The 24,589-nt window shown below is 49.4% G+C and overlaps 9 protein-coding genes across 9 annotated transcripts; 5 read left to right on the forward strand and 4 right to left on the reverse strand.

Moving 5' to 3' along the window:
* Positions 1 to 632: 632 nt before the first annotated feature.
* Positions 633 to 2,529, forward strand: SPPG_03704 (uncharacterized protein). Its single transcript, XM_016751959.1, has 4 exons — positions 633 to 994; positions 1,076 to 1,885; positions 1,951 to 2,068; positions 2,132 to 2,529. The coding sequence occupies exons 1-4, from the start codon at positions 761 to 763 to the stop codon at positions 2,371 to 2,373; spliced, it is 1,404 nt and encodes a 467-aa protein (XP_016608619.1). The 5' UTR covers positions 633 to 760; the 3' UTR covers positions 2,374 to 2,529.
* On the reverse strand, positions 2,349 to 8,168 carry SPPG_03705 (uncharacterized protein). The gene is made up of 7 exons (XM_016751960.1): positions 7,870 to 8,168; positions 7,215 to 7,808; positions 7,090 to 7,132; positions 4,669 to 7,013; positions 3,218 to 4,603; positions 2,713 to 3,156; positions 2,349 to 2,657 (listed from the first exon to the last, which is right to left on the reverse strand). Exons 4-7 carry the CDS (start codon positions 6,469 to 6,471, stop codon positions 2,580 to 2,582), a joined length of 3,711 nt encoding a protein of 1,236 aa, XP_016608620.1. The 5' UTR covers positions 6,472 to 7,013; positions 7,090 to 7,132; positions 7,215 to 7,808; positions 7,870 to 8,168; the 3' UTR covers positions 2,349 to 2,579.
* Positions 8,169 to 8,730: 562 nt separating this feature from the next.
* On the reverse strand, positions 8,731 to 10,355 carry SPPG_03706 (uncharacterized protein). Its single transcript, XM_016751961.1, has 4 exons — positions 10,243 to 10,355; positions 10,064 to 10,162; positions 9,657 to 9,982; positions 8,731 to 9,578 (listed from the first exon to the last, which is right to left on the reverse strand). The coding sequence occupies exons 1-4, from the start codon at positions 10,259 to 10,261 to the stop codon at positions 8,769 to 8,771; spliced, it is 1,254 nt and encodes a 417-aa protein (XP_016608621.1). The 5' UTR covers positions 10,262 to 10,355; the 3' UTR covers positions 8,731 to 8,768.
* A 48-nt stretch (positions 10,356 to 10,403) lies between these two features.
* SPPG_03707 (uncharacterized protein) lies at positions 10,404 to 12,475 on the forward strand. The gene is made up of 3 exons (XM_016751962.1): positions 10,404 to 10,491; positions 10,562 to 10,606; positions 10,672 to 12,475. Exons 2-3 carry the CDS (start codon positions 10,588 to 10,590, stop codon positions 12,255 to 12,257), a joined length of 1,605 nt encoding a protein of 534 aa, XP_016608622.1. The 5' UTR covers positions 10,404 to 10,491; positions 10,562 to 10,587; the 3' UTR covers positions 12,258 to 12,475.
* SPPG_03708 (uncharacterized protein) lies at positions 12,433 to 13,452 on the reverse strand. The gene has a single exon (XM_016751963.1). The coding sequence runs from the start codon at positions 13,389 to 13,391 to the stop codon at positions 12,594 to 12,596; it is 798 nt and encodes a 265-aa protein (XP_016608623.1). The 5' UTR covers positions 13,392 to 13,452; the 3' UTR covers positions 12,433 to 12,593.
* A 73-nt stretch (positions 13,453 to 13,525) lies between these two features.
* On the forward strand, positions 13,526 to 17,260 carry SPPG_03709 (uncharacterized protein). Its single transcript, XM_016751964.1, has 5 exons — positions 13,526 to 13,618; positions 13,684 to 13,906; positions 13,975 to 14,126; positions 14,187 to 15,080; positions 15,142 to 17,260. The coding sequence occupies exons 2-5, from the start codon at positions 13,693 to 13,695 to the stop codon at positions 17,182 to 17,184; spliced, it is 3,303 nt and encodes a 1,100-aa protein (XP_016608624.1). The 5' UTR covers positions 13,526 to 13,618; positions 13,684 to 13,692; the 3' UTR covers positions 17,185 to 17,260.
* A 2,568-nt stretch (positions 17,261 to 19,828) lies between these two features.
* On the forward strand, positions 19,829 to 20,623 carry SPPG_03710 (uncharacterized protein). The gene has a single exon (XM_016751965.1). The coding sequence runs from the start codon at positions 20,154 to 20,156 to the stop codon at positions 20,553 to 20,555; it is 402 nt and encodes a 133-aa protein (XP_016608625.1). The 5' UTR covers positions 19,829 to 20,153; the 3' UTR covers positions 20,556 to 20,623.
* SPPG_03711 (acyltransferase, WS/DGAT/MGAT) lies at positions 20,519 to 22,482 on the reverse strand. Its single transcript, XM_016751966.1, has 5 exons — positions 22,271 to 22,482; positions 22,011 to 22,205; positions 21,792 to 21,938; positions 21,014 to 21,723; positions 20,519 to 20,947 (listed from the first exon to the last, which is right to left on the reverse strand). Exons 1-5 carry the CDS (start codon positions 22,427 to 22,429, stop codon positions 20,626 to 20,628), a joined length of 1,533 nt encoding a protein of 510 aa, XP_016608626.1. The 5' UTR covers positions 22,430 to 22,482; the 3' UTR covers positions 20,519 to 20,625.
* Positions 22,483 to 22,847: 365 nt separating this feature from the next.
* Positions 22,848 to 24,568, forward strand: SPPG_03712 (uncharacterized protein). Its single transcript, XM_016751967.1, has one exon. The coding sequence runs from the start codon at positions 22,968 to 22,970 to the stop codon at positions 24,375 to 24,377; it is 1,410 nt and encodes a 469-aa protein (XP_016608627.1). The 5' UTR covers positions 22,848 to 22,967; the 3' UTR covers positions 24,378 to 24,568.
* The last annotated feature ends 21 nt before the right edge of the window (positions 24,569 to 24,589 follow it).

Consider the following 24,589-nt stretch of genomic DNA (forward strand, 5'->3'; position numbering starts at 1 on the left):
TCGCCGTCAACTTGCGCACCACGACTTTTGCGACCAAGGACTTGATCGGGATCACTGACGTCGACAATCATAGGTGTTGGTGCTTTTGGGTTGTGCAAGGGCAGGATACACTGGCGTACGCTGCTGGCACGCGATGGTAAGTCTGCATTTGTTTATGTTCGCGATCTGTTATCCCTGATATTGTTCATTGGCACGTGTCTGGGCTGATCTGAGAGCTTACGTTCCCTGCAATCTCCTAGCAGACCTGGCCCTGTCCCAGTGCAATCTGTCATATGGATGCAAACATGAGATTGCTTTCGGTAAGACAGGTGGATCTGCTGATGGCCAGTGCAACGAATGTTAAGCGGACTTTCTGAAAATCCGCCGGAAACACTTTTTTGGTTGGCTATTGGTAAACATCTTGCTGTGCATATTCTTTGCTCTTTTCAAGCTCCTTTCAATTTACTGTTGAGTCTCAATTGCTGCAGAAAACGTCATTTGCAGTGCCAATCCAGCATGGCTTGCGATATGCCAAAACATTCCCTCTTTATCGCTTATTTCATGCGGGGCTTTGTGGGCTTAGCAGCGCGTCTCTCCGCGTGGAGTAATTACCTGCGCCTCAGGCGGCGGATGAATTTCCAAGTTTCGAAATCCTTTTTAAATAAACTGGAAAAGCAGTTTGCACATTGCTCGCAGTTTTCCATCTCGACATGCTTTCTTGAAGCATTCTGTTCTCCTCACCGTTTTTCTATTCCCGGCTTAGATCTTGCTCTTACCCATCATGCCAAGCTCGCGATTCATCGTACCCGAAGGAAATCAAACAATGCCGCCTCCTCCTGGCCCGTCAACCACATCACAAAAGCTATCCCATGCTCTTCCTTTGCCTTTTCATCTGATGGCGGCGGGTATGTCGACAGTCGGCAGCGTCGTGACTGCTGTAGCAGCACATGTGCTCGACGGACCAGTGAAAGAGTCGTGGAATTTAGCGACTTCGGTTGTGGTTGCTGGGATGAGGGTGAGTGCACCAAATTATTTTGGCATGACTTTCTGGGGTTTGTTCCATTGGACTCTAAATTTGAGATTCCTGTCTGTAAAGTCTGTTATGGTATCCCATCCACCTCAAGGGCGACATTCCATGTCTATCATTCGTGGTGTGACATCTCGCCTGACAATTCCTTTCGCAGTCGTTGGCGCCCGTGGAGAGTACGTGGACGTATCGGTCAAAAATCCGCACCATCTCACCGAAGCTGTGCGCAAAGTCGCAGGTATGGCGCCAGTGAAGTATGATCGGGACGTGCCAAGTGTGCGGAACATCCCAGCCGAGTGGGTAGTTCACAAGTCCATCGACGCATCCCAGATCGGCAACTCGCCCATTGTTCTCTATCTCCATGGAGGAGCGCACATCTTTCTCTCTCCCCGTACGCATAGGATCATCACCTCTGAAATCTCCCGTGTATGCCGTGCCCGTGTCCTGGCTCTAGATTATCGGCTCATACCAGAACATCCTTTCCCTTCAGCCGTAGAGGATGCCCTCGCAGCGTACTGTGCTCTCATTAACCAGCAAAGCCACGGCTTCTCCTCCACTCTCTCCGTCCCGACAACCACCACGCCAAACCGGATAATTATCATGGGCGACTCATCTGGCGGATGTCTTACACTCCAGTTGATGCAGACGCTCAAAACTCTTGACATCCCACTACCGGCCGGTGCCGTCCTCTTGTCACCTCTTGTCGACCATTCCGTAACCTCGCCCAGCTGGGCACAAAATTTTCATTCAGACTTTATGGCATTGGACCCGGCTGGCTTGAGTTGGGCGCTGGATTGCTATGCTGGAGAGGTGGGCCGCACACATCCGCTAGTATCACCATTATTTGGTGATTTGACTGGCTTGCCACCACTCTTGATTGTGAGTAGTCGCTGCACTGGAAGTGTGTATATTATAAAGGTCTAATGGCGTCAAAATGTTAATAGCAAGCGGGCGAAGCAGAGGTACTGGCTGATGACGCCAAAAAACTGCACTCCAAAGCTCTCAGCTGCGGTTTGTGGTGCGAACTGCAAATCTATAAAGACATGTTTCATGTATTTCACAGTACGTATGCATGATTAGCTGCAGCGTCTCTGTGTCTGTGTCTAACCCAGCCGACGGTATCAGCATTCCCTACCCAGCCCGAGACGACCGCAACTGCGTTCAACGAAATTGGGACTTTTGTATCTCGGACACTTTCTCCACAGAACTGCCACATTGTATTCCCCCGCTCTCTTCGAATAACTTGCATGTCAGGCAAGGTGACTGAGGAACGACTACCCACCGGAGAGATCTGCATAGCAAGCCATCGCAAATTGGGCGGCTCCCCAGACTTGGAACGCAGAGACTCTGGAATTATAACTATGTGATTTACCGAATTACAGATAGGAATTATGTAGATATATAGGTTACCAATAGTATTAATATTGGTATCAACGAGAGTTTTCGTAACTTTGGGCAAAGGAGATGATACTTCACCAACGATACCACATGCTAAAACTGTATCACGCTAATTGCGAAAAGACTCTTGCATGCATGGATTGCTGCATATATCCTATGCGACGCTCGTAGCCAGCTACCTATTTCTTCCCTCCCAAACTCTTGGTCGACGATTACCTCGATTGTACGGGGAAAAATATGGAGCCCCCCGTCCCTGCAGCTCTATTAGTACACACACAGATATGTCATTTCGTATCCCTCTCACTCACCCTTCTTGACCTCTGATCTTCAGGCCTACGTCCATCAGCCCGGTCACGCAAAGATTCCCCACCTCTAGCATGATGAGGCCGTGGGCTGCTGATATCCCAAGTGTGCTCTGACAGTCGCCTGTCAAGATGTTGATCGTTGCGGGTGCGCTCGTTTCGATTTAAGGGATATGACCCACTATGCTCGTCACGGGTGTGTTTTGGAAGCGGTGGTGAAGGATGAGGAAGGATTGCCGAGTCTTCATCTCGTCGCGGTTCTTCCACATAGTCGTCACACCGAGAAAGATCATGTGGGATTGCATCCCTTGTACGTGGCGAAGTATGGGGAAACGCTGGCAGGCTCGGAGACCCTCGTGGCTCTTCCTCAGTCACATCTCGTCCGGAGGGCTCCTCGTCGGTTATACGAACCGTAGGCGTTTCATTCCGTTCACTTTGCGAAGCCTTCACCTTGAGAACCACAACGAGCGTCAACCAATGCATGAGTAAGCATATGACGGCACCGACCTACCTCCTCCCGCTGCCTCTCCGGTATAAGCGTCCCGTTTTCAAGAGTCTTATCTTTAATTTCCACTAAGCACTCCAACGGGTTCCTCGATCCTCCGCGGACAAAAACTTGGTCCAGCCAGTTCCTCATGTCCCTTCCATCGATCTCCACCAATGTATGGCCACGACTATCACTCTTATTTGCTCGAGAAACACGCAGTGGAGGAACCAACGACTGCTCACACCAGGCGGCAACGTCCTTAGCAACATCCCTTTGCGTAACGCGCTGTGGACCCTTGCTCGTATACGCTGCGCATTTGATTTTGAAGGATTTCGACCACAATTCCCTCCCTTGCATGGAACTGGCAAACGTCCCCTCCACCATGGCGGCCAAGTACTCGAGATGACGAAGAATGCTAAGTTTTGACTCGAGCAGGCTCCAGCAGTCCTCCGCGTGGATATACCCATTCTTCAGTTCCCTCTCACTGACGTGATGCGCGCTACCACGCTCTGCTCCCCAACAGAATATGCGGACCGCCAAGGCTGCAGCTGCGGGATCTTCCACATCTTCCAATTCTTGAATCATCTTATGGACAAACTCGCGACCAACTGTCATATTCTCAGCACGCAATTGTAAAATCATCTGCTCAGACACTTGGAAATCGTTTGCAGTGAAGGCATTATGCAGAAAGGCTTTGAGTACTGGTTCTGATAGACACGATAGTGCGCTTCCTTCCAACCGAACTTTCTCATAATACCGTACCGCCTCGTCATGTCTATTGACCATGGTCAGGATCTGAAAGATGTCTCCTGACACTTCGCTCGGCCATTCCATTCCCATGCTCTCCCATTGGCTGACGAATTCTTCTGCAGTTTTCCATTGTTTTCTTGCGCAAAGGGACTTTAGGACAGCAGCCACGATCCGGATGCTTACCGGGTACCCGCTCAGCAGTGCATCCATAACAATGTCGAACCCCTCTTCTAACAGCGTAGTATCCCTCGCCAAAGCCGAGAGAAGCTTGTCAGTATGCGTCCAGCGAGGTACGCTGTTGCTTTTCATGTAGCGGTAGAACCAGAACGCTTCCGAGGTGTGCGCCAAATCGAGGCAGACTTCCATTATCTCCTCAATGACTCCACTGTGTCCATCAGGAGTAATCAGAGCCTTCGAGGGTTGGATAAGCTTTTTCACGGGGACCACAAATCGTTCCAGTAGACGGTTTTCGGCACATGACCGCAGGAGCGACCTGAGCATCTTGTCAGAACGGATTGTTACATTAAGAGCGGCCAAATCCTCCAGAGCAGTAAGGGCTTCTGCAGTCTTGCCGCGAGTATCAAATGCTTCAATGATGGCTTCCAATGTACCAGCATCTCTGATCCTTAGCCCCACATGCTCTTTGGCAGCATCATAGACCTGAAACACAAAAGCATTTCTGAGCTGGAGCGCAAACACCGCGCATATCATTATATATGACGCACCTTGACAGCCAATTCGGTGAGCCGGTTACGCTTGCAGCACTCCAAGCACAAAGAGAACAACATCTGCCCTTCAACCGGTATGTGGCGGGCGAACATGTACTCGAAAATGTAAAATGCGTATTCGTGCTCATTGACTTCCACATAGTAGCTGATGATCTCGTTCAAAGTTCGTCGATCGAATTCTACATCCTGTCCTGCCAGCATCTTAAACGTGTCAAAGCTTTCGGTGGTTAATCGCGAAGCCATCATCTCCCGCAGGATTTGGTCCCCAAGACCGGCGTCAATTCTTCCACTACTTGCTAGTAGCTCTTCACCGAGTACACGCGTCACGTCCGGGTTACTTGAGGCAGGCAGAACTCTCCACAGTAGAGAGTAGTGCCCGGATTGCAATTCCAAGCCCCTGCTTCTGGCTTGAGTAATTACCGCCCTAAGTTTTGTCGCGTCGCCAAACAGAGCGTATCCTTCCGCCACGAGCAGGTAATCATCCACGACGACTTTGGTGTGGTAAATCTCCTCCAAAATTTTGAAGCCTTGCCGCAAGGCTTCAATATCACGTCTGCTGACCGCGACTCTTAAGATAGCCCGCATAACCTCCATGCTTGGAATGAAATTGCTGTCTACCATATCCTCTACCGTAATTAAGACCTCGCTCAGTGGACGCATCCCTATGAGCAAACGATTTATCTGCTTTTCGAGCCCCGCGCTTCTGTCATCGGTCGCTAACGTCAAATAGGACGGTGTAGACACATCGTTTCTCGGCCGCTTTACCGACAGTTCTTCATCAGCAGCTTGATGGCTAAGTTCCCGCTTACGCCCAGTTGCGATGCCTAGAGAATTGCAGTCGGACGCGCCGATACTATTGCCTGGTCTACCGGGTAAAGGCGTTCGTCTGGTCTCATTTTTGTGATGGTGCCAACTACTGCGGTCGTCAGCTTTGGGAGATCCGCTGTGCCTGGCAAGGATGGTTGGCATTGCTTCGAAACGCTGCCGATCAACGGCCCGTTCGGATATCATTGGCGTACGAGAGCTCTCGTCAGGCCGTGCTTCATTCAAAGGAATGGTAGAACCCACTCTTACAGGACTTGGGTTGCGGTAAGCCGGTCTATAGCTGTCATAACACTGCCTCTGCTCCCGATAGACACCAGAGGACCTTGGGGGTGATATTGACTGTCGATGATCGACATTTCCTGACATACCATCTTCATTCCTCCCTCTCCGAAAGCTATCAAGTGAGGGGCGTTCAAAAGCGCGGTTGGATGAAACCGAGGCAATATGAGCAATATGCTCCTTTTTAGGGGTCCATTCACTGGATTTGCGCGCTTTGACGTTTCGGTCGGGTAAGGTCCTCATCGGGTGTTGAATGCCAGAATCTCGGACTTCGATTGATAACTCATGGCTGTTGGTAGGTGATGCATCAAGGGCTACTGCTATATCGAAGGGCTCTGTGCGCCCAACGAGCTCCGACATCGGTACCACTCCTGGGACACTGGCGGGCTTGCTGGGCATACTCGGGTAAGGTGGATTGCTATATGGCTCAGAAGACCCCATATCTTTTGCTGACGATGCAGTAGGTGTCCTGCGATTCGCATGATGGGATTGCGTTGACTCCAATGCTTCCATGCCAGAACCAGTGGGCACTTGCGAAGGAGGCTCAACGTCGCTGGTTGTATCTCCTTCATATGACGCCGCAACGAGACCACCTAAATGTGAATTCGCAAGATCAAAATGCTTTTGATGCTGATCTACATTTCGTTGATCTGCTATTAGATTTTTCGACTCATGAGCAGACACTTCGACACGCATCCTTTGATCTGCACGATGATGTTCTTCGTCCTCATTGGTGATTGAGTCCCCTGCCTTCTCTATATTGTCACGTAGCCCCGGCTTGGCTTCTGAACGAAGATAAGGAACATGGATTGATTAAGTGAATTAGCGCGCAGAGGAGCAGATCAGGTATGGTCGAATTACTCGACAGAGACGGAGCAAACTCTCACGCGAGAATCTGCACTTTGCTGAGCAAGAGTGCATGCCCATAGATGAAGTACCTTCTGCATGTGATTCTGATATAGATTGACCTTCTTGTTGATGCCGCACTGTCGCTGCTCGCGCAGGGAATGCACGTGGTGTCCACTTACGGCCTTCCGCAGCGTTATCCAATGTAATATGATCTTCTGATATCATATTTGCAGTGTCTTTAGAGGCTCCCTCATTCGGATTCGTGCCGGTACCATTATGACTCTCCCTCACCGATGACGGTGAAAACATCATACCATGTCGTTTGCTGTTCTGCTCCGCGGTAGCAGTAATAGCAATCTCAGAGGGGTCTGCATCACTACCGCGGGTATCTGGGGAAAACCAGGGCGATACGCCCTTCACCATAAGTAGCAGTAAATATTTATCTATCACCAAACGCCGACATACATTGCGCGGTCCCCTCAGTTTTTACGACATCCTTCTGAAAAGTCTGAGACAGTCTGTTAGTCTGTTAATATGAAAAAGATGCAGATTTGAAAAAATCGAAGAAAATCGCTTGCGAACGGTCTCACCTCGTTGCGGCGGGGCTTCTCGCTGTAAGCATCTAAACCTGATCCCGCTGCCGACTTGCTACGTGAAGCAAGTCTCGTCGAACGACGAGGTGGATGGTCCCCTTCACTCTCAGTTTCTGATGCTTCAGAAAGACTGGGAAGAACGCCAGCGGCAGCCACTGTGTCGTGTGACACTATTTGCGGCCGTGAGTCGGGTTCAGATACGACAGTGTCCTTCTGCGGCTGTTCAGTAATGGTACCCGTAGTTTCAACGGCTTCTTCTGCTGTGTCTACTCCGCTACTGAGCTGTCGCTTTCGACGTTTAATCTCCTCTAGTGACAAAGGGGACGTGAAGGTGTGCTGCGATCCGCTACGCTGGCTGCTCCCTCGGCGGTTCCTGACAGTATCATCATGAACACCCTGCTGCTCACTTCTTTCCGTCATGGAATCTGCACCAGAATTATCCACGTATGGGGTACGTTCTCTACCTCCTCTGCGGCGTCCTCTGATTCCACCGTGTAAGGCAGGTTCACTAGAAATTTCTCTGGTGTAGACTGGATGTAATTCCTGTTCCTCTTGTGCAATATCAAAGTCTTCGGGTTGGGAAAGATAATCCTATCGCATATGAATGAGACAACCAGCCTATGACTTGCACACTTCAGGACATCTTTCATACCCTGGCTACATTCCGCTGAATCGGAGTATGAGACTCAAACTGTCCTAGATCTTGTTGGTCAAAGTCATCCTCTCCCAAGTTCCCAGACTCTTCATATTCCATCTCTTGTGTGCCACCGTATGATTCAGATTCACTTGCGTCCAACTTTAATCCACCGCGCGGACGACGTCGTCCTGACCGACGCCTATTTCTTGCTTCTGAACTGCCGTGTCTAGCTGCGCGACCACGCCCTCCTCCATTGTCAAATCTGCCGAACCCGCGCCTACTCATCGCACCAAGTAGTGCTGGTGTGAGCAATTGCATGTCCCGTTTGTCACGTAGGCAAACCATCGGCGGCGCGGCGCTTAGGCACGTGAGGACAACCACCAGCAGTTTGCAAGGCTCACCAATGGAATGATTTTGGCCAACGGGAACATTATGCCATTAACGAGAGAGGTCCTGAAATTGTATCGTGAGCTTCTGCGGGTATGTTAGTGTACAGTTGGTTTTTGGCACCAAGTTTTATTTGCGCGCTGACTTTGCGGCGTGCAGACGGCACGTAAGCTGCCTACCCAAGAGCGCCGTGATATCGTTTGCAACCGCATCCGCCACGAGTTCCGTCAGGCACGAAACGCTAAACCTATTAGCGACTCCCATCATTCCATTACGGAGGAGGGCTCAGATCGTTGGTATCTGAACTATGGACTGGTTCAGTTGGAAAATCTCCGTGTACAAGTGGATCATTTGAACACTCTAGCTCAACAGGAGAACCAGCTCATAATTCCGATAGATATATATCAAGCAGATCAGCAGCGATGGGGTAGATGGGCCGGAAGAGGCAAAGCCTGGGGGAAGTGGAAGCGAAGCGCACCACCTATGGAGGGCCAGAATAAATCAGAGCGATTACCGATGGGTAAAGATTAATCTATTTCCTTTGGTGACCCTGCACTCCGCCATCGAACAAATCTATCTGCGGTTACCCGTCGCAATTCATCGAGGTGCAAAAGGAGCAGTGCTTCTTTGAATTGCCCAAACTCGTTGAGCAGATTTCTTTCTTCCCCTTCTCCAACCGCCTTCGATTGCGCTTTGCGCACTGCTGCTCGCTTGTATGCACGTGCAGAAATGGCAAATGGAGGCACACCCACTGTTTTTGCGTCAACCAGAATCATCAACTCCTCCTTGCTCAATCCAAATCCAAACGTTTCTATGCCTGCCTTGGCCAACACCTCTATTATTTCCTTCTTTGCGGCAAAAGCTTCGTCGAACGTCATAGTGTCTGATCGCACAAGTACAGGTACCACACTCGATACTTTCGCCAATCTTCTCATGTATTCGACATCCACACCAGTAATTCGATGGAGCATGCAATAAACCGACACATCAACATGGGTATGCGCACCCGTCGAGGCCGCAAGAAATCGCACGAGTTGAGTTGGCGTGGCCTCTCGTGTAAAGGCTTGATTTGTCTTTTGAAATTGGGCCAGATGGTACGCGACAACTGGACGAATGATTGATAGGGCATCCACTGTACAGCCATACCCAGGACTGTCGATGATCCTGAGATTGTATTTCTCTTCTGCAACAAGTAACGAATTTGTAGGGACCGTGGATGCCCGATACTCTCGCAGGACTAAGGGGCTCGGGTCGGATGAAAATGGTTCGTTGTTTGGTGGTATCGGGTCAGCTGCGGTAATTTCAGGAATGCTCAAGAGTTCATGAATAAGAGTCGTCTATAAAATAAACCGACGGTGTCAATAGAGTCTCAAAACCTTTCCCTCACTGATTTGTTCTGAATCGTAAAACCCCACCTTTCCAATGCCAGAGTCACCCACAATCGATAATTTCACATTTCCAATATCGGCTGCTCCTCGCGCCCTACTCCTTCGACCTGTCTCTAGATCATTCATCTTTTTCTTTACTTCCTGCAAGCCTGGTGGTTTTGCAGCCAGAGCTCGCTTTGTGCCAAGGTGGGACGACCTGCGTTCTCCAACGACAAGCGAGGCTACTCTGGAGGGAGCTGATGTCTTTGCCGCTCCCTTTCCCTCCACGGGAGCTACAGCGTGAACATTTTGAAGAAAGTTGCGCGGGGCAAGGCCCACCGCACCAGTTTGTTCATTCTTGGCCAAAATCCAACCTGAAGGTGAGCGGAGTAGTTCCAAGGTGAGAAGACGCAAGGAACTTGGCGAAATCGAGTTCTTATGATATCCGTACTAACCGTCGTCATAGGCGTGAAGGAGTATTACTCTATCTCCGGCTGTCAATTGCAACTCATCGCCGTGGACAGGTACATAGCCCGCATAGGCAACAAACCGCTCTTCGTTTGTAAGCACAATTTTGGTGAGGTTAAAAAGTATTCCTTTTCATACATAATATGCATATCTCTTGTTCTTGCACCTTCTATCTTTTCAGCCATTTAATTGGCTCCACAGGTTGAGTGATGGCTGATTTGCACCGTCCTAAAACAAACGACAATGGCGGACTATTCCATCAATTACACCGTCAAAAGCCACGAAGCGCAGGAGGACATTGGAGCCGGTTACACGCGTCAAAGGGTCGCTTCGTTCGCGTTCTCCATCTGCCATCTGTCTTTTATGTTTCTGGCTTCATCTGGCCGTTGACAAACAGCGCATGGTAAGCGAAAAGGTCAGTTCAAAGAACTTTTTGGAAAGTAGGAGTATCTGCAAACTGCAAATGCTGATATGATGTGATCTAGCAGGTGATTGTCAAATCTCAAGAAACATGTCAAGTGTCTCCATTGGTACGCTTCAATGCCTTCTCCCCTCGCTCTCTGCCAGCCATCTGTTTAACTTGAGCAAACTGCAGGAGGATTGGGACATTGGCCTGTGTGGGCTGTAGTATTATCCCTTCTCATCTTACTATTATGTTGTGGAACGTTCGCATTCCTGCTGTACCGCAGCCGCGCCGGTACTTCGAAACCGTCGGGTTGCTTGTCCTTCTGGGAACGCGAAGCCCGTCTGGATATCGAAGCAGCTGATTCGAAGCATGAAATTTTGCATGTCCATAATGTGGGCGCAACACCGGGACCTGAGAAGCTTCTGTTTTCAAAACCCTCGCTGAGAGCCATGGCGCTTTTAAAGAAAAGTTCAAGGGAGGAGATCGGGAAGCACCCGAACGGTTGGGACAAGAGCGATGAGCAACCGGGAACAGATGACGCGGCAAGGTCGTCGGACACATTCTTCTCGCTTGCATGTCCCGGATCGCATCAATCCTGGTCGTTACCTGTGTCGTGTGATTCAAATCCTTTCTTACAGTATGCACAAGCTCTCGGATCAGGTATAGCCGACGTGAAGCGGCTGTCCTTGGTTCCTATGTCATCCGTGATACATGTTGAAGAGTCTCCCCTCGTGCAGGAAGCTGAAGCGCAGCTCATTGATCAAAATCGCGGAGGGGACGATGGCACCCGTAGTAACAACGTCAGTCGGCAGGGGTCCAACTTAAAAAGGCAGAAACGGTCTTTAAAGAAGTCTGCAACTGAGCGACGGGGTAAATTGGTTGAGGATAACAATGGCCAAGTTCCAACGCTGAAGCGATCTGGGACACTTTCACGATCCGCGACACATCGGAGAGCACCTCAGGATAACATTGCACTTCGGAATGGTCCATCCTCCGACGAACCAGCGCAGGTCAGATCCAATGACTCTTCAAATCAACAGGAAATACGGGAACTAGATGCAGACAGAGAATTGTCGGATGGGCATGGAAAAGCGAAACGCAGAGCTTCTGCACCCACCCGAAACTCGCGTAGCGGGCGGAAGAAACTTGTCAAATCAACTGTGACAGACAAAGTCAGACGCTCCTGTACAGTTTCCGGTAACGTTCGACCGACCGGTAATGCTGAGCGTCAACAATTTTCCGTCGCCAGCGGAACCGAATCATCAGGGGACGATACTCCACTAGATGACAAGTCTCGAAGAGGGTTCATTATTGACGGATGCGCAAAGCGCGCGCCAGCCCGTCTTCAAAAGGCGGAGCGACCCTCTGATTTTGAGGGAAATGAGCAGGGCATACATGATGGTAAATTATCAAATTTCTCACAGTGCAGTTTAACTGTTGATACCCGAAACCTACACGAGTCCGACTTGGGTGACCGTCCCTCAGCGTCACATATTAGCACCCATGGACGCAGTGAACATGCTTGCTCGGCAGGGCTGCACCGGACGCAAAGTACTCTATACCTGGGAGAGCGAGCAAAAATCGAGAGACAGAATGCAGTGAGATTTTTAGCACGAAGCTCCAGTTATCGCGTTATGAAGATGCAAGAACGCCATGAAAGCTCATCACAAGCTGAAAACGAAAGTTGGACCGCGATCCTGGAAGAATATACTCAGGCGTGGGCTAGCTCATCGACTGCGGTGGAGCAGACGACCGACAGGTTTGGAGAGCGGTGACCAAGAACATGCGGTCCCGCGTCGCCATTGTAGTCGGTGAGATGAAGCTATCGTCATTGCGGGAAGCGCTCTCGAAATTATCTTATTAGATATCTATAAATCTTAATACTTCTTAGTCATGGAAGATGTACTTAGTGTTGGCTTATAATAATAAATAGTAAGAACTAGAACAACAGCGGTTTAAAAATACGATGTTATTTGCCATTTGCGATAAAGGCTAATTACAAAAGCTTCCAAAATATGTATCCTATAAACTCACTCCCAAAGATATCGAGAATGCTACATCCTTCAGCCCTTTCATGGGATATCACTTGGTATATCCTAGTGTCCCCCAGCTTATCTCGGATGAGGCGTAAGCGAGTGAGGAAGGCTGTCGATACTGAAATCATCTGCAAAAGGATCTACAATCGGCGCCTGAGTTTGGGCCGGAGGATGTGAAGGTGTGTAAGAAAATGCGGAGGTGTGAGAGGCAGGCTGCCCTTGATCCTGGGGCGTGTAGGAGAACGCAGGTTTGGGAGTGGGAAAGGCTAGATGGCGTGCTTCAGAAGATGAAAATGGCTGGAGTTTCCAAACGTCACTTTCAAAAGGTGAGGCACCCCCCGCCTGGAGTCCAGCCAGATCATCAAAGGGGGACGTGTGCTGCCTATGTTGCGGTGCGCTACCGCTTCCACCAACGCGATCAAAACCTTCGTCCAATTCACCATCTTTCTCCAACAAAAGCACCACAGCTTCCTCGACATTCCAATTTGTTTTATGTAGCGCATGTCGAGCCTTTCCCTCCTGCTTGAATCCCATCTGGTGGAGCTGAAATATGGCGTGCTGTTTGGCAGGCGGCAAAGGCGTATATTTATACGTGGGATTCGAACTTGTGGGTGTCGAAGACTTTGCTTTTGAGGGCGTTGAGGATAAGGGGTCAAATGAAGACAAGTCAAAGGCATTTGAAGAGTGTGCGGTGCTTGTCTCAGGAGCGTCGACGTCTCCAGAGACAATAAAGTCGATCGCAGTGTATATCTTCCCCTCAGCTTTTGTTAAAGCCCGTCTATTGATGTCTGGGTCAGGAAACCCCATGGTTTGGAGGATACGAATCTGTCCAGCAAATATGTCGTCGTCCGGAATAGTCGTTGCACTCGCCATGTCTTTTTACTCGTTGATGTGATCTGGGAAGGAAAAGTCCAAAAACCTGACACTAACAGTTAATAACGTCATCCCCTTTGCTGCGCCCTTGAGGCGGTTTCATGACTCACTCAAGCGGGATGTTCAACTTTGCAAATGAGACAAATGTCGTATTGATTGGCGTTGGATTTTCTTGCTTTTTGGATATTGACGACTGTTTGGCGGAGAGATTGGGCTGTTTTTACCTGGTATAGTGTTGTGCATGATCTCGGGCGGCGATCTGTAGTGTTTCCATTGACTCAGTCCCCAACAGTAAAACCTCATGCTCGCAGAGCAAAATAATAACAGGCTCACAATGGCTGGTGACGGACTGAACCTCGACCAGCTGCAGCAAGCAGAAACTGTGCTTGGTAATAGAATAAAAGACTATGAAAAGAAAATGCGGGTAGAATTGCAACTCAAGCAGAGTGCTGCCGCAATGGCAAAAGTGCACACTGACAGAAAGTCAAGAAATACTGCGGAGCAGCAAGTTCAGCGTATGTGTCCTAGTGCTTATGGAGATAGGAAGAATTTTTGGTGATGACACTTGCCTTCGTTTGAACAGTTGCGAACCAAAATCTGGAGACCTTGAGTGTTGAGGTTCTGCATGCCATATCAGAATATCGTGGGATTGCAGAACGGCTACGTGCGACGGAGAAATGGCAGCTTCAGGCGCAAAGTGCAGCAATGAGAGGAGAATTGACACCTCCAATGCCAGTAAGTCTCCAACCAGACGTTTTGGTTGCGGGCACACAGCTCTCATATATCTGTTGACAGCCTCCGCGCTCAGAGACTGCTGCATACCGGATGAGCGATTCCCAGAGAAATACAACAGAACTATATCGCCCAGCAAAGCGAACCTCTGTAGCTGTGATGGTTCCCCCACGACATGATTCCACCTTTGACGTTGCAAATCCACCCCCTGTGCCATCAAAGCCAGGTCTCTCCCGCAGCTCCACTGGAATTAACTTTGCTAGCTACGGGTATAGTCCTGCTGGAGCCCCTTCGACGATGCCGCTGGGCTTTCAAGGTCCGACCGAACGAGAACTCATGGAAAGGGTTCGAGCGCAAGCAGACGAGCTTTCCCGGAAGGATATTGAGCTGGGACACCTGACGAGCTTATTGCGCGAGGCAGAAGAGCATTTGAGACGTTTCCAGCAAAATCCACCTCCGCTACCCCCTCGTAACGAATCAGAACTTCAGCAGCAGATTGCGTCATTAGTGGAGCAAAAAAAGAATTTGGAAATGCAGCTGTGGAACGCTGAAAAGACCATTTCGGACCTGCAGTACAAAAAAGACGCTGATATGAAGGCACCTCAGTGGAATGCAATAACTGCCGAACGCGATCGTCTTGCAGCCAGGGTTGCGGAATTGGAACTGGAGAATAGTAATCTCTGCAGATCCCGTGGGGGTACAGAACCTCACAACGAATCTGGAGAAGATGCGAATGAAACAATAGCGCGCTTGAAGCACGAGCTCGTTAATATGGAAGAGAAGGCAAAAGTGGCGGAAACTGAATGTGAGAAGGCTCAGCGTGCAAGTAGAGACTACTTGAATACAGTGACGCTCCTTGAAAATCAGCTATCTCAAGAAGGATCTGGCCACCAAACCTTTGATGCGGCTAAAATGGCTGGCGACTACAAAGCACAGATCCAAGAATTGGAGCAACAAGTAGGTCATGGTTGCTACGGGGAATATTTGAATCCGTCCTAATATTTTTCCCTTTGCCAAGCTTGAGGGTTTGCAGCAACGCAATGCCAATTTGGATGCGCAGACACGGCACTTGGCAAAGCTGTTGGAAGTCCGCAATACAAATCTTGGATCAGCTGGATCAGATGAAGGATTGCTAATCGAGAGCCTGCAAGCCAAGTTAACCGCTGTTGAGAACACCCTCCTCACAACAAAAGAGAATGCAGAGCGTAAACGAAACGCATTGAAAGCAGCGCTGGCTGTCTCTCAAAAGGAAGTGGCCGCTTTGGCGGATGAACGGCTGCAGCTGCAAAACACCTTGGCTGCGTCGGAGCGAACATGGGCTGAGCGCTTGAAAGCCCAGGAGGCCGAGCTCGAAACGCTTCGCAGTCAGGTCATCTCTGGTTCCCATACCACCACACATGAACATGATATTGAGCGATCCAGTCAAGATACAGACACTCAGCTCGAAGATATGCGCTCCAAGCTCCTGGAGAATGAGAATGAGTTAGAACGGATGCGGACCCACTCGGCTCAAATGGAAAAATCATGGACAGATGCCTCACGCCAACAGATGGAAGAGTATCAATCAATGATAGTAAACTTGCAGAAGAAGCTTGCGGTGTTGGGCTCTGAACTCGAAACGGTTCAGTCGGAAAACGACAAGTTAAATGCTTCTCTCACTCAAGCAAATGCTTATGCTCAGAGCGCTTCTGACCTGGAAAATATGCAGACACGACATAAAGAGGAAATGCAGCATATCGTTTCAACCGCAGCATCCAGACAGGCGGCCTTGGAGCAAGAGCTTAGTCAATTACGAGAAGAGGTGGAAAAGTTAGTTCATGAGAAAAAGAACTTGGAGCTGCGGTGCGCGGGACATGAAAAGGAAAAGGTCGTTATTGAAGAAAACGCGATAAGACAGTGCTCTGCGACGCACGAAATGGAAAGGAAAGAGCTTGAAGATGCGCTTGTTGACGAGCGTCAGAAGACGAGGGCGCTGGAGATGGATCTTTCGAACATACGACAGCAATTGGAAGGTGCGGTGAGCAAGGTGTCACAGCTTGACAAGCACTTGAATGCGGTCAAAGGAGAGAAGGAAGCTTTAGAATCCGAGTTTGCCAGCTTGCGGAAGGCAAAGGATGAGCTGCAGACGTCTCATGCCAAGGAGTTTGACTCGGTTCGTCAGCTTCTGGAGGGGGTACGCCAAGAACTTGTTCGATATCAGAACGAAAACAAGGAGTGTCACGCGCAAATTGACGAGCTCCAGCTGAAGTTGTCTGAGTCAAACAGTAGTTGTGAACACCTGGCCGAAACCACAGAAACATTGCGTAAAGAGCATCAGGAGCTGCAAAAGCAGTATAAAGTTGTGCAAGGGGCCTTGGCAGATCAGCAGGAACTCCAGAAACGACTTTTCGAAGCAGAGGCGGTACACAGTAAAGGCTCTTCTGAGCTATCAGTATTAACCACCCAGCTGGCAGCATTAGAACAAGAACGACACGCATTAACAGAAAGCCTATCTGCATCGCAAAAGGAGAAGATGGAGCAGATTAATCTTGTTACGTCTCTGAAACAGAAGGTGGACCAGCTGGGAGTGCGCTTAGTGCAGGCCGAAACGGAGAGGGATAATGTTGTCCGCGACATGGCGCAACTGCGAAGTGAGATCGACCTTCTCCGAGCGGATAAGGAAGCTCTGGAGACAAAATTGTCAGCATTCCAACGAGATAAGCAAGCAGCTGACACCCTACTTTCTACGTTGAGTGGAGAGAATAAACAACTGGCCGCTCGTGGAAAAGACCTTCAGTCCGAAGTGAAGCGGCTAACCACCCAGCTTGCAGACGTTCGAATCCATGAACCTCCGACCCCGCCCCAGCCATCAGAGCTCACTCCGCCATCATCACCAAAAAGAGAAGACGAAGGTCTGCAGGATCTTATTGCCAAAAACATGCAACTGGCCATTGATCTTGCCGACAAAGAGCGGGAGCTGGAGGAGCTTCAGCGCAAGTTGCGAAGAGAAGTTGAGGAGAAGAATATGCTGGCGAAAAAATTTGAAGAGGAGGCGAAGAAGGGTACAAGTTGGTGGGGATAGTCAAATTACTGTAATGGTTGGCATTTTGGTTGTATTGTACTGAAGCACGCGAAAATGGATTATATCTCATACGGCCATGGCCTTTGTCTCACCCTACCGTTCACCATTACGCAGCAGCCAAGCGCATCCTACGCAGCCTCAAAGGCACCAAAGCATTGATTTGCATTACCCACCGTAGACTGATACGTTTTTTTGGCTTTTCGAATGCAGAGTACACTTGCAGATGTTGACGCACGCCATTCTGGACGTGGGGAGCCGGTGGACTTTGGTACTGCACCTGTGACTAAACCATAGCGACAACTGCTTCGGACGGGCAACTCAGCTACTACTATATGGCGAAAGTAGGTGTAGCCGACGCTCGATGAAATACAGGTCCAAGCACACAGCAACACCCAAACATAGCACACACAGGTATCGCGCATACTACACCCAGAGAGACAGAGAGACCTATCTCATATGGTTGCCAAGCTAGATCTTGGCACACGCCGAGGGCATGCTTTTGCGTGACTAGAACCAGGATATCAATGGCGCAGAATATGGAACTTTGACGCTGGTCTGTGGCCCCAATATCCACTGGATGACTCAAGGAACGCACAATGCATGATGGCACCGGCAAACATGGAATTCCTACAATGGTTGGACAATGCACTTTACTGCAGAAGAATCCGGGGAGGCCAATGCCCGTGTGAGTCGGATCTTCATTTCCAGCTCATTCCCCTGGGTATTTGCTTGAGACAAGAATTGTCCGTCGCGATCGGACATATTACTTTAGAGCCAATCAGAGTGCATGCACGTGGCAAGCACCGTTCGGACATCCTGCAGCTATAAAAAGGGCGCGTTGGACAACCAGCTCCTTTCCACACAACTTTCTCACGCCTGCCAACAAAAGGAATCCTGCGCATTTCTTCCAATCTGGCGGACAGCAACCACCCCGACCCGTATAATATTTGGAGGAAATCTTGGGAAACGATGTAAACACTTTCCGCTCATTGAAGGCCTCAGAAGCGCGTTTACAGAGCTCTGATATGGGATGTCACTGTATTCACTGGTGTTTTCGCGTATCAGTGGTGTGCGCGCAAAGGTAGTCAGTGCCCCTTTGTCCCAAACTGCGCCTGGAGGGGCTGATATTCACCGTCTGCCTGCAAGGGCTTATATCACCGCATTCAGCTCGTATCTTGGTGATGCCGGGCCGCTGGACTAAGGAGTACCTTGGGATGAAGTCTGTGGGCCTTTGTAGCATCACCCTAGGGTGGTTAGACTTAGTCGCACACTCTAGTGTAGTCTCACCTGTTAGCGCAATATCTTTAATGATCAAAACATTGCGTGGAGAGCAGGCATCGGCTGCGCAATATCTTTGAAGATGAAAACATTGCGCGGAGAACAGGCAGCCGATGCGGGTAACCGTTTCTCGGGACTAGGGTACTACCCCGGCGACGACCTTTGCTCTAATACTACCATACCGCTTACCTAAGGGCTATGGTCTCACCACTGATACGCTGCTGGACCCTGTGCTTATTTCAGAGATTCCTTTTCAGAGCACTAGAGACGACCCAACTCGTACCCGTAATTATCCAAGGCGAATATGCAAGTCAACGGTAACTTGGAGTGGGCCTCAGAGATGAATGTGTAGCTTTCTGTAGGATATTTCTTCTTCTCCTCCACCAATGCTACTGAAAATACATGCTGCCCAGCCAATATTTGTGACTCATCGGAAACCTTTGCAATAGCCTCACATCCTGCCATTTCTACTGCAACCATCATGGAATTGCGTAATTTGGTCGGAATAGCTAGTTGCGCATTGGCGTGCGGATGCATGGAGGGACGTTGCGGACATGGCATGTCCTCCTCAAACGCATTAATTTAGTACCGTCTATTGTTATTGTTGGTGGATTAAGCGTCTAAGGGATAGATGCATGTCAAAAGGAGGAAAGAAAAATATCATATCATATAAGGAATGCAAAATGTAGCAAAGGCATTTAGTTTGCTTTGCATTACTACGCATATTAGGTGTTGAGACAAAAAGGAGCAAATCAGAGTAATGAATTGACATATGCACAATGCACGGCATACGCAGCTGCCCATTTGTTTATACGACTCTGCGATTCTGCAATTAAAAAGTACTACAAGGTTCTTTGCTTTTCCAGTACGATGGTCCATCCCAGTCTAGTGATACTTCAACGTAAAACAGACATATTTCCCATGTACCATAGTTTGCAAAAAGCCACGAACCCTTTCGAGTTGATTCTCAACACATGCAGTAAATTTCAATGTGTGCCATTGTGCCTATTGTTTAAAGGAAAAACTAGTAGGAGAGCACAAACGGCTATAGTATGGCATTTGGCCGTTTGCCTACAATACTCTGATTGCACCCACCAAAAGTCATGTTCTGACAGGTGGAATTTGGAGCTGGCAAAAAGGATGGGCTTTGCACGCACCCGATTCAGGTCATTACTATAATTCACACATGGGCAAGCCTCGAGTGTATGTACCGTTAATGTAGATGACGACCCCAGCAGTCCCATGCCGTCATAAACCCCCGTCATGGGGCCTGTCAAAAGCTTATCATTCCCGCTGACCACAATCGAGCTTCTTATAAAAGGCGCTCCCCCGCTGCTCCACCTCTCACCATCAAAATTAGTGGCCCGTACACAGCCTGTTTGCAGGTGGTAGTACTGGTTCAAGGGCTGACGCCCACTCACCAGAGGCCGGACGTCCGACGTCCGGCCTCTGTCGCATCGCTCACGTCCAAAATTAGTGACCGTACACAGCCTGCAAGAGCAGGTGGTAGTACTGGTTCATGGAGGTAGCTTTGCAACTGCCCAGGTTTGTTCCCTTGCCGTCTTCTTGTTCACCGTACAGAGCCTACACACTCAGGTGAAAGTACTGGTGCAAGAAGCTTTACGCTCGGGAACTGCCCGGTTTTTCTCCCTTGCTATCTTTCTTCTATTTGTTGAAACCCTTGTCCGAAGATGCCGCCCGAACCGGTTGTTCTCAAGAAGCCTGCCCTCGACCCTCCGGACGCCGTAGATGCCCCTCCTCCAACTTTTAACCCATTCCAATGGAGTAAAGTGGACCTTCTTCGCTGGGGATCTATCCTGGGCAACATAGTTTTTGGATGGAACGTTGGGACTGTTCGTTCCGTACCCCCGCGTGCCATGAATCTTTTATATCGGACCCAAACGGTTGGGCGGAATCAAAGAGGCTCTCGTCCTGAGAATGCTTGGACTGCTGATGCACCTGGAGCTCCACCGGCGCCGGATCCTTTTGTTGCTTATGTCGATTCCTTGCTTCAGAGTGTCATAGGAAACAATGCAGCACATCGAGCGAGATATACTCAGAAAAACCAATTTCGTAAATTAAACATAGAATGATATCCATAAGTAATAATATCTAATAGTCCACAATTAAATCCGTCGCTCTAAGCAAAATAGAAAATAACATCTACAGGTCCTTTTTCACTTTGGCTGCCTCCGATGCATCAACCATTTTTACATACTCTTGGAAGGCAGTTTCGAATTCCTTTGTAATGGAAAGCGCAGCACCTGGTCCAAAGAGACCAGGCTCTTCTTCATCCAAGTCCATGTTGACACTCAATGTCACATGGCCCTGGTAGGTATATACAGCGCAGGAGACGCTGTTTGGCATAGCTTGAGGGATGAACGCAACCATGGCATCAATGTTGTGGGTGCCCCACTTGAGAGGCACGGCCGGTCCAGGCACATTGGTTAGTACACCGTGGAGTTTGTACGCTGCACCAAGAGCACTAGAAAAGGAAAAACGTAAGAAATACGCGCTTCAATTCAGCAGGGAAATTCGGCTCGCAACTTACAAGGAAGGCAGGGCATTGGGGTACCGGTAGAAAATCTCTTGTGGGAAGTAGTGGAAAGCAGCTTCCGGACTCGATTTCCCACTCCTCATGTTCTTGCTGACAGACTTGACTCTCTTGACCAGATCCACGCTGGGGCCATTAGGAATAGAGAGCATGTACCCGCTAGTTTTATTAGAGGTCGAAAAATCGGTCACGGCACGCATTGAGGTCGGAATCATAAGCCAGAGATTGGGATCGCGGGGAGCATTGTTACGTATGAGGTGGCCATCCAAGGCTGCTCCGACGCAGGCGGTCAAGACATCGTTTACGGTGACGTTGAAGTGATTCTTGACTTTCTTTACATCTTCTAGGCTTACAGAGTGGGTCCATGCTGTCTGCTTCTTATTTGTTCTTTTCGATCTTGTGTAGGATTTGCGGCGGCTGGCAAGGAAGATGAGGATATTGGCAAGGTAGAGTGCAATGCCGTAGAGCAAGAACATGAAGGTGAACACTTGTCGTTGGACGTATTTGAAGGCGGCCTGCTGAGAGGGAATACGGGAAAGGATGGTCGCGGGCTTCTTTTCACTTTCGACGACTTTGCTGACTGTCTTGGGCTTTGCAATGTTCCGACCAGCAGAGTATTGAAGCTTTGAAGCATCAACAGTAGGATCAAGTGATGCAACATAGGTGAGGAATGTACGGACGAAACCCTGTCCGTCGGCAATGGCATGCTGAAAGGCATCACACGAAATGTTGAGGATATGTTCAAATGTTGAAACGTTATAGTGATAATACTTACGTGTGCGATCCACAGAATAGCACTTCGTTCTCCGCCATCCAAGCCCTCAAACCAATAGCACCGCCATAATGGAAGGCCAAAGTCCATATGTTCACCGCATAGCTCGCCAGATACTTGCATTAGCTGCTCTTCGGTCCCTGGGGACGGCTGAAGTAAGCGGTGCAACATGTGAGCGTCACGTGAGAGCGACCAGTTGCACTAAAAACGGCATTCAATTACCAGCTGCACCGACAGAAAATGCTTGTCCAAATCGTACTCGTCGTGCTTTACCCAGTAAGGCCTGGCGAATACGCCGGGAGGACGGACAATTCTTTGCTTGCATCGCTCGAATGTGTCGGCAAAATGACCGATTTGAGACCGCATTTCTTCCCTCGATATTTTCTTGTTGAAATAGTAGAGGCCAGCCACGTTCATCTGTCCAGCCGACAACGGTTAGACATGTTGCCGGCCCGAAGCGTGTTAGGCGATAAAGAACGTACATTATGGTATTTATCTTCCATGATCAAGAACAAGTTGTCCCTTCCCGTAAGGTATTCTATCCTGTCCGAGACCGCGACTTCCGTGTCCTGTTGTTGTTGCGTGAGGGATGCATTGTCGGCGTCGTTGGCCGATGCCTCGGGAGCGACCTTGACGGGCATGGCTGCAAAGTTCAACGTTCTGGGGAGTAAAGAAAAAAACACGGAAATCTCCAAAGGTTCCTCGTTATAAAAAGGACACAAAATGCGGAGTGTGAAATCGGGAGATTATTTCTTCCTTTGGGCAATAACTGCGATTTGTGATATTGGCAACTGGTCGGATGAATCATTTCATCCTTTATGGCTGTGCCTACTTGAACATGGCTGTGCCATGGGTATCTGATGGCTATGCCACACGTTATGTCCGTAATCGCACGAGGAAAATATTTTTTACAGTTTCTTCTGTTGGATTACTTCATGCTTACGCCATTTCTTGGCGCAGTAGCTACCCTGAATGCAACCACATTGGAACCATTCTCGTCGCGCCTCCAAGGCCTCCACCCGTTTGCGTTCCCGGAGCTCTTTTTTTGTTTGAGTTCTTGGCGATTATAGTAAATTTGTGTGAAGAGGAATTAGGATATTTGCTTTCGGGGACCTCTAGGCGCAAAGGATATCTTGTACGCTTCTTACGTTTGAGCACTTGCGTGCAGAGCACTGGACTATGGAGGACACTGGCAAGTCTACATGGAAGCGCCTGTTGTCGCTGCGGAGATCGAAATCAACGTCTCACGCAAGCAGACGCGGTGCCCGTGGCAGGTCGCCTGTCAATGAAAACGCGTTTGATCAGAATACTGGACCGCGCAGCGCCTCTCCGTCGCGAAGCGAGTTCACGACCGCACCTCTGCCAGCGTCACCGCTTGCCTCTCTAACGTCGAGTCAATTGACGGTTTTAGCGGCGTCTGTCTTACATCAGCTAGAGAGCGACCCACGGCACCCGACCGAATCCCCAGCCCCTGCGTTGGTGGCCGCGCGTGCCTTGGCTTCCCCCCACCGGCACTCGGTGGCTTTGGCGTCGAAAGCAAATGTAAAGCTTGCGCAGCTGCCGGAGAATCAACTACATAGACTTGCACTGGATGTAGAAGACGAGTGTGAACGAAGATTTCCAGATTTGGCAGTGTCTGCTGTCTCGGTGGTCGCGCAGAAAGACGTGGAGACGGTGCAACGCGGAAGCAGAACATTCCTGTCATTGTCCAGGAGAGCACATTCAGAGTTTCGGAATGACACAGCAGTATGGCTCGCCGAAGGTGACTATGATGAAGACGAGGTGGAAATAGTGCCAAATACAACGAATGGCGAAATGATGGCCAGCGAACCCAACTTTGAGCAACCTGACTTGGAGCCTGCGCCAACCATTAGAATTCCCCCTCGCCGCTTTGTTCTGCGCTCAACCAACAGGATTGATACCAAGGAGGGCGCGGGTGCACAGTCAGACGAAATGTCAGATGTGGAGACTAGTTTTGTCCGAGAATATGGCTCACGCGTCATCTCTGAGAGTCAACAATTCTTTGACAAATTGGATACTAGCGAATGTTTAGATAATATTCCTCGGAAGCCAGTAAGCACCAATTCACAAACCACCCTCATCGAGGAAGGCGTAGAGAATCTCCCAGCGCTGCCAAACTCACAACTACCGAGAATCGATACAAAGATGAATGCAAAGACGGCGTCCATGCGAACAAGTCCGAGTAGCCCAAATGCACCAAATTCTCCCAGCCTCAAACCCTTTACCGCCGCGCTCTCTATCCTTACAACACCACAACTTCTTGCAGCCGTTCGCGACGTGAGAGGTATCATGGCACGAAGGCACAACCCATACGGAGCAGCCAAAACGCATCGACGCAATAACTCGAATGTTACGGTAAAAAGTTCAAAGAGTGTTGGAGAGTCTGAGCCTGCACTTTCGGAAACATCAGATGATGACGACGAAAACCTTACGTACTGCGAGCAGCTCCTCCTCCGCCTACCGATGAGCAGAATAAGGATCATTTGGGCAGCGGTAGCAGATGAAGTCCGGCGAAGAGGATTGGATGTGAATGTGCATTCCGATTTGGATCCGCTTACGACTGTTTAATTTGGTGGCTGGACATTGTTCAGGCATAATGCTGCTATAGATGGGTAGCCAAAGGTAGAAGTAGAGTTATCTTTGTGCTAGCATTCTTTATATTTGCTTTTTAGTTTAGCGTATACCCCAGGTTCTGTAATGTTATCATGTAATAATCGTTAATCTTAACTATAATAATCATTATTCTATTGCATTCCGTAATCAAACGCGTTGGTCGCGAC

The sequence above is a fragment of the Spizellomyces punctatus genome, assembly GCF_000182565.1.
Source record: "Spizellomyces punctatus DAOM BR117 chromosome Unknown supercont1.6, whole genome shotgun sequence".
In the NCBI taxonomy this organism is placed as follows: domain Eukaryota; kingdom Fungi; phylum Chytridiomycota; class Chytridiomycetes; order Spizellomycetales; family Spizellomycetaceae; genus Spizellomyces; species Spizellomyces punctatus.

What these genes read in the sequence shown, in the direction of transcription:
- SPPG_03704 (XM_016751959.1), top strand. Translation starts at nt 761, where the DNA reads ATGCCAAGCTCGCGATTCATCGTACCCGAAGGAAATCAAACAATGCCG. An exon ending in TTGTGGTTGCTGGGATGAGG is followed by an intron (nt 995 to 1,075) that starts GTGAGTGCACCA and finishes CTGTCTGTAAAG; the next exon opens with TCTGTTATGGTATCCCATCC. An exon ending in GCTTGCCACCACTCTTGATT is followed by an intron (nt 1,886 to 1,950) that starts GTGAGTAGTCGC and finishes AAATGTTAATAG; the next exon opens with CAAGCGGGCGAAGCAGAGGT.
- SPPG_03705 (XM_016751960.1), bottom strand. Translation starts at nt 6,471, where the DNA reads ATGCGTGTCGAAGTGTCTGCTCATGAGTCGAAAAATCTAATAGCAGAT. An exon ending in CGGAGAGGCAGCGGGAGGAG is followed by an intron (nt 3,157 to 3,217) that starts GTAGGTCGGTGC and finishes GTGGTTCTCAAG; the next exon opens with GTGAAGGCTTCGCAAAGTGA. An exon ending in AAGATCAGAGGTCAAGAAGG is followed by an intron (nt 2,658 to 2,712) that starts GTGAGTGAGAGG and finishes ATAGAGCTGCAG; the next exon opens with GGACGGGGGGCTCCATATTT.
- SPPG_03706 (XM_016751961.1), bottom strand. An exon ending in CCTTCACGCCTATGACGACG is followed by an intron (nt 9,983 to 10,063) that starts GTTAGTACGGAT and finishes GCTCACCTTCAG; the next exon opens with GTTGGATTTTGGCCAAGAAT. An exon ending in GTGACTCTGGCATTGGAAAG is followed by an intron (nt 9,579 to 9,656) that starts GTGGGGTTTTAC and finishes TTTATTTTATAG; the next exon opens with ACGACTCTTATTCATGAACT.
- SPPG_03708 (XM_016751963.1), bottom strand. Translation starts at nt 13,391, where the DNA reads ATGGCGAGTGCAACGACTATTCCGGACGACGACATATTTGCTGGACAG.
- SPPG_03709 (XM_016751964.1), top strand. Translation starts at nt 13,693, where the DNA reads ATGCTCGCAGAGCAAAATAATAACAGGCTCACAATGGCTGGTGACGGA. An exon ending in AATTGACACCTCCAATGCCA is followed by an intron (nt 14,127 to 14,186) that starts GTAAGTCTCCAA and finishes ATCTGTTGACAG; the next exon opens with CCTCCGCGCTCAGAGACTGC. An exon ending in TCCAAGAATTGGAGCAACAA is followed by an intron (nt 15,081 to 15,141) that starts GTAGGTCATGGT and finishes CCCTTTGCCAAG; the next exon opens with CTTGAGGGTTTGCAGCAACG.
- SPPG_03710 (XM_016751965.1), top strand. Translation starts at nt 20,154, where the DNA reads ATGCCGCCCGAACCGGTTGTTCTCAAGAAGCCTGCCCTCGACCCTCCG.
- SPPG_03711 (XM_016751966.1), bottom strand. Translation starts at nt 22,429, where the DNA reads ATGCCCGTCAAGGTCGCTCCCGAGGCATCGGCCAACGACGCCGACAAT. An exon ending in TGGAAGATAAATACCATAAT is followed by an intron (nt 22,206 to 22,270) that starts GTACGTTCTTTA and finishes TCGGCTGGACAG; the next exon opens with ATGAACGTGGCTGGCCTCTA. An exon ending in ATTTTCTGTCGGTGCAGCTG is followed by an intron (nt 21,939 to 22,010) that starts GTAATTGAATGC and finishes CGCTTACTTCAG; the next exon opens with CCGTCCCCAGGGACCGAAGA.
- SPPG_03712 (XM_016751967.1), top strand. Translation starts at nt 22,968, where the DNA reads ATGGAGGACACTGGCAAGTCTACATGGAAGCGCCTGTTGTCGCTGCGG.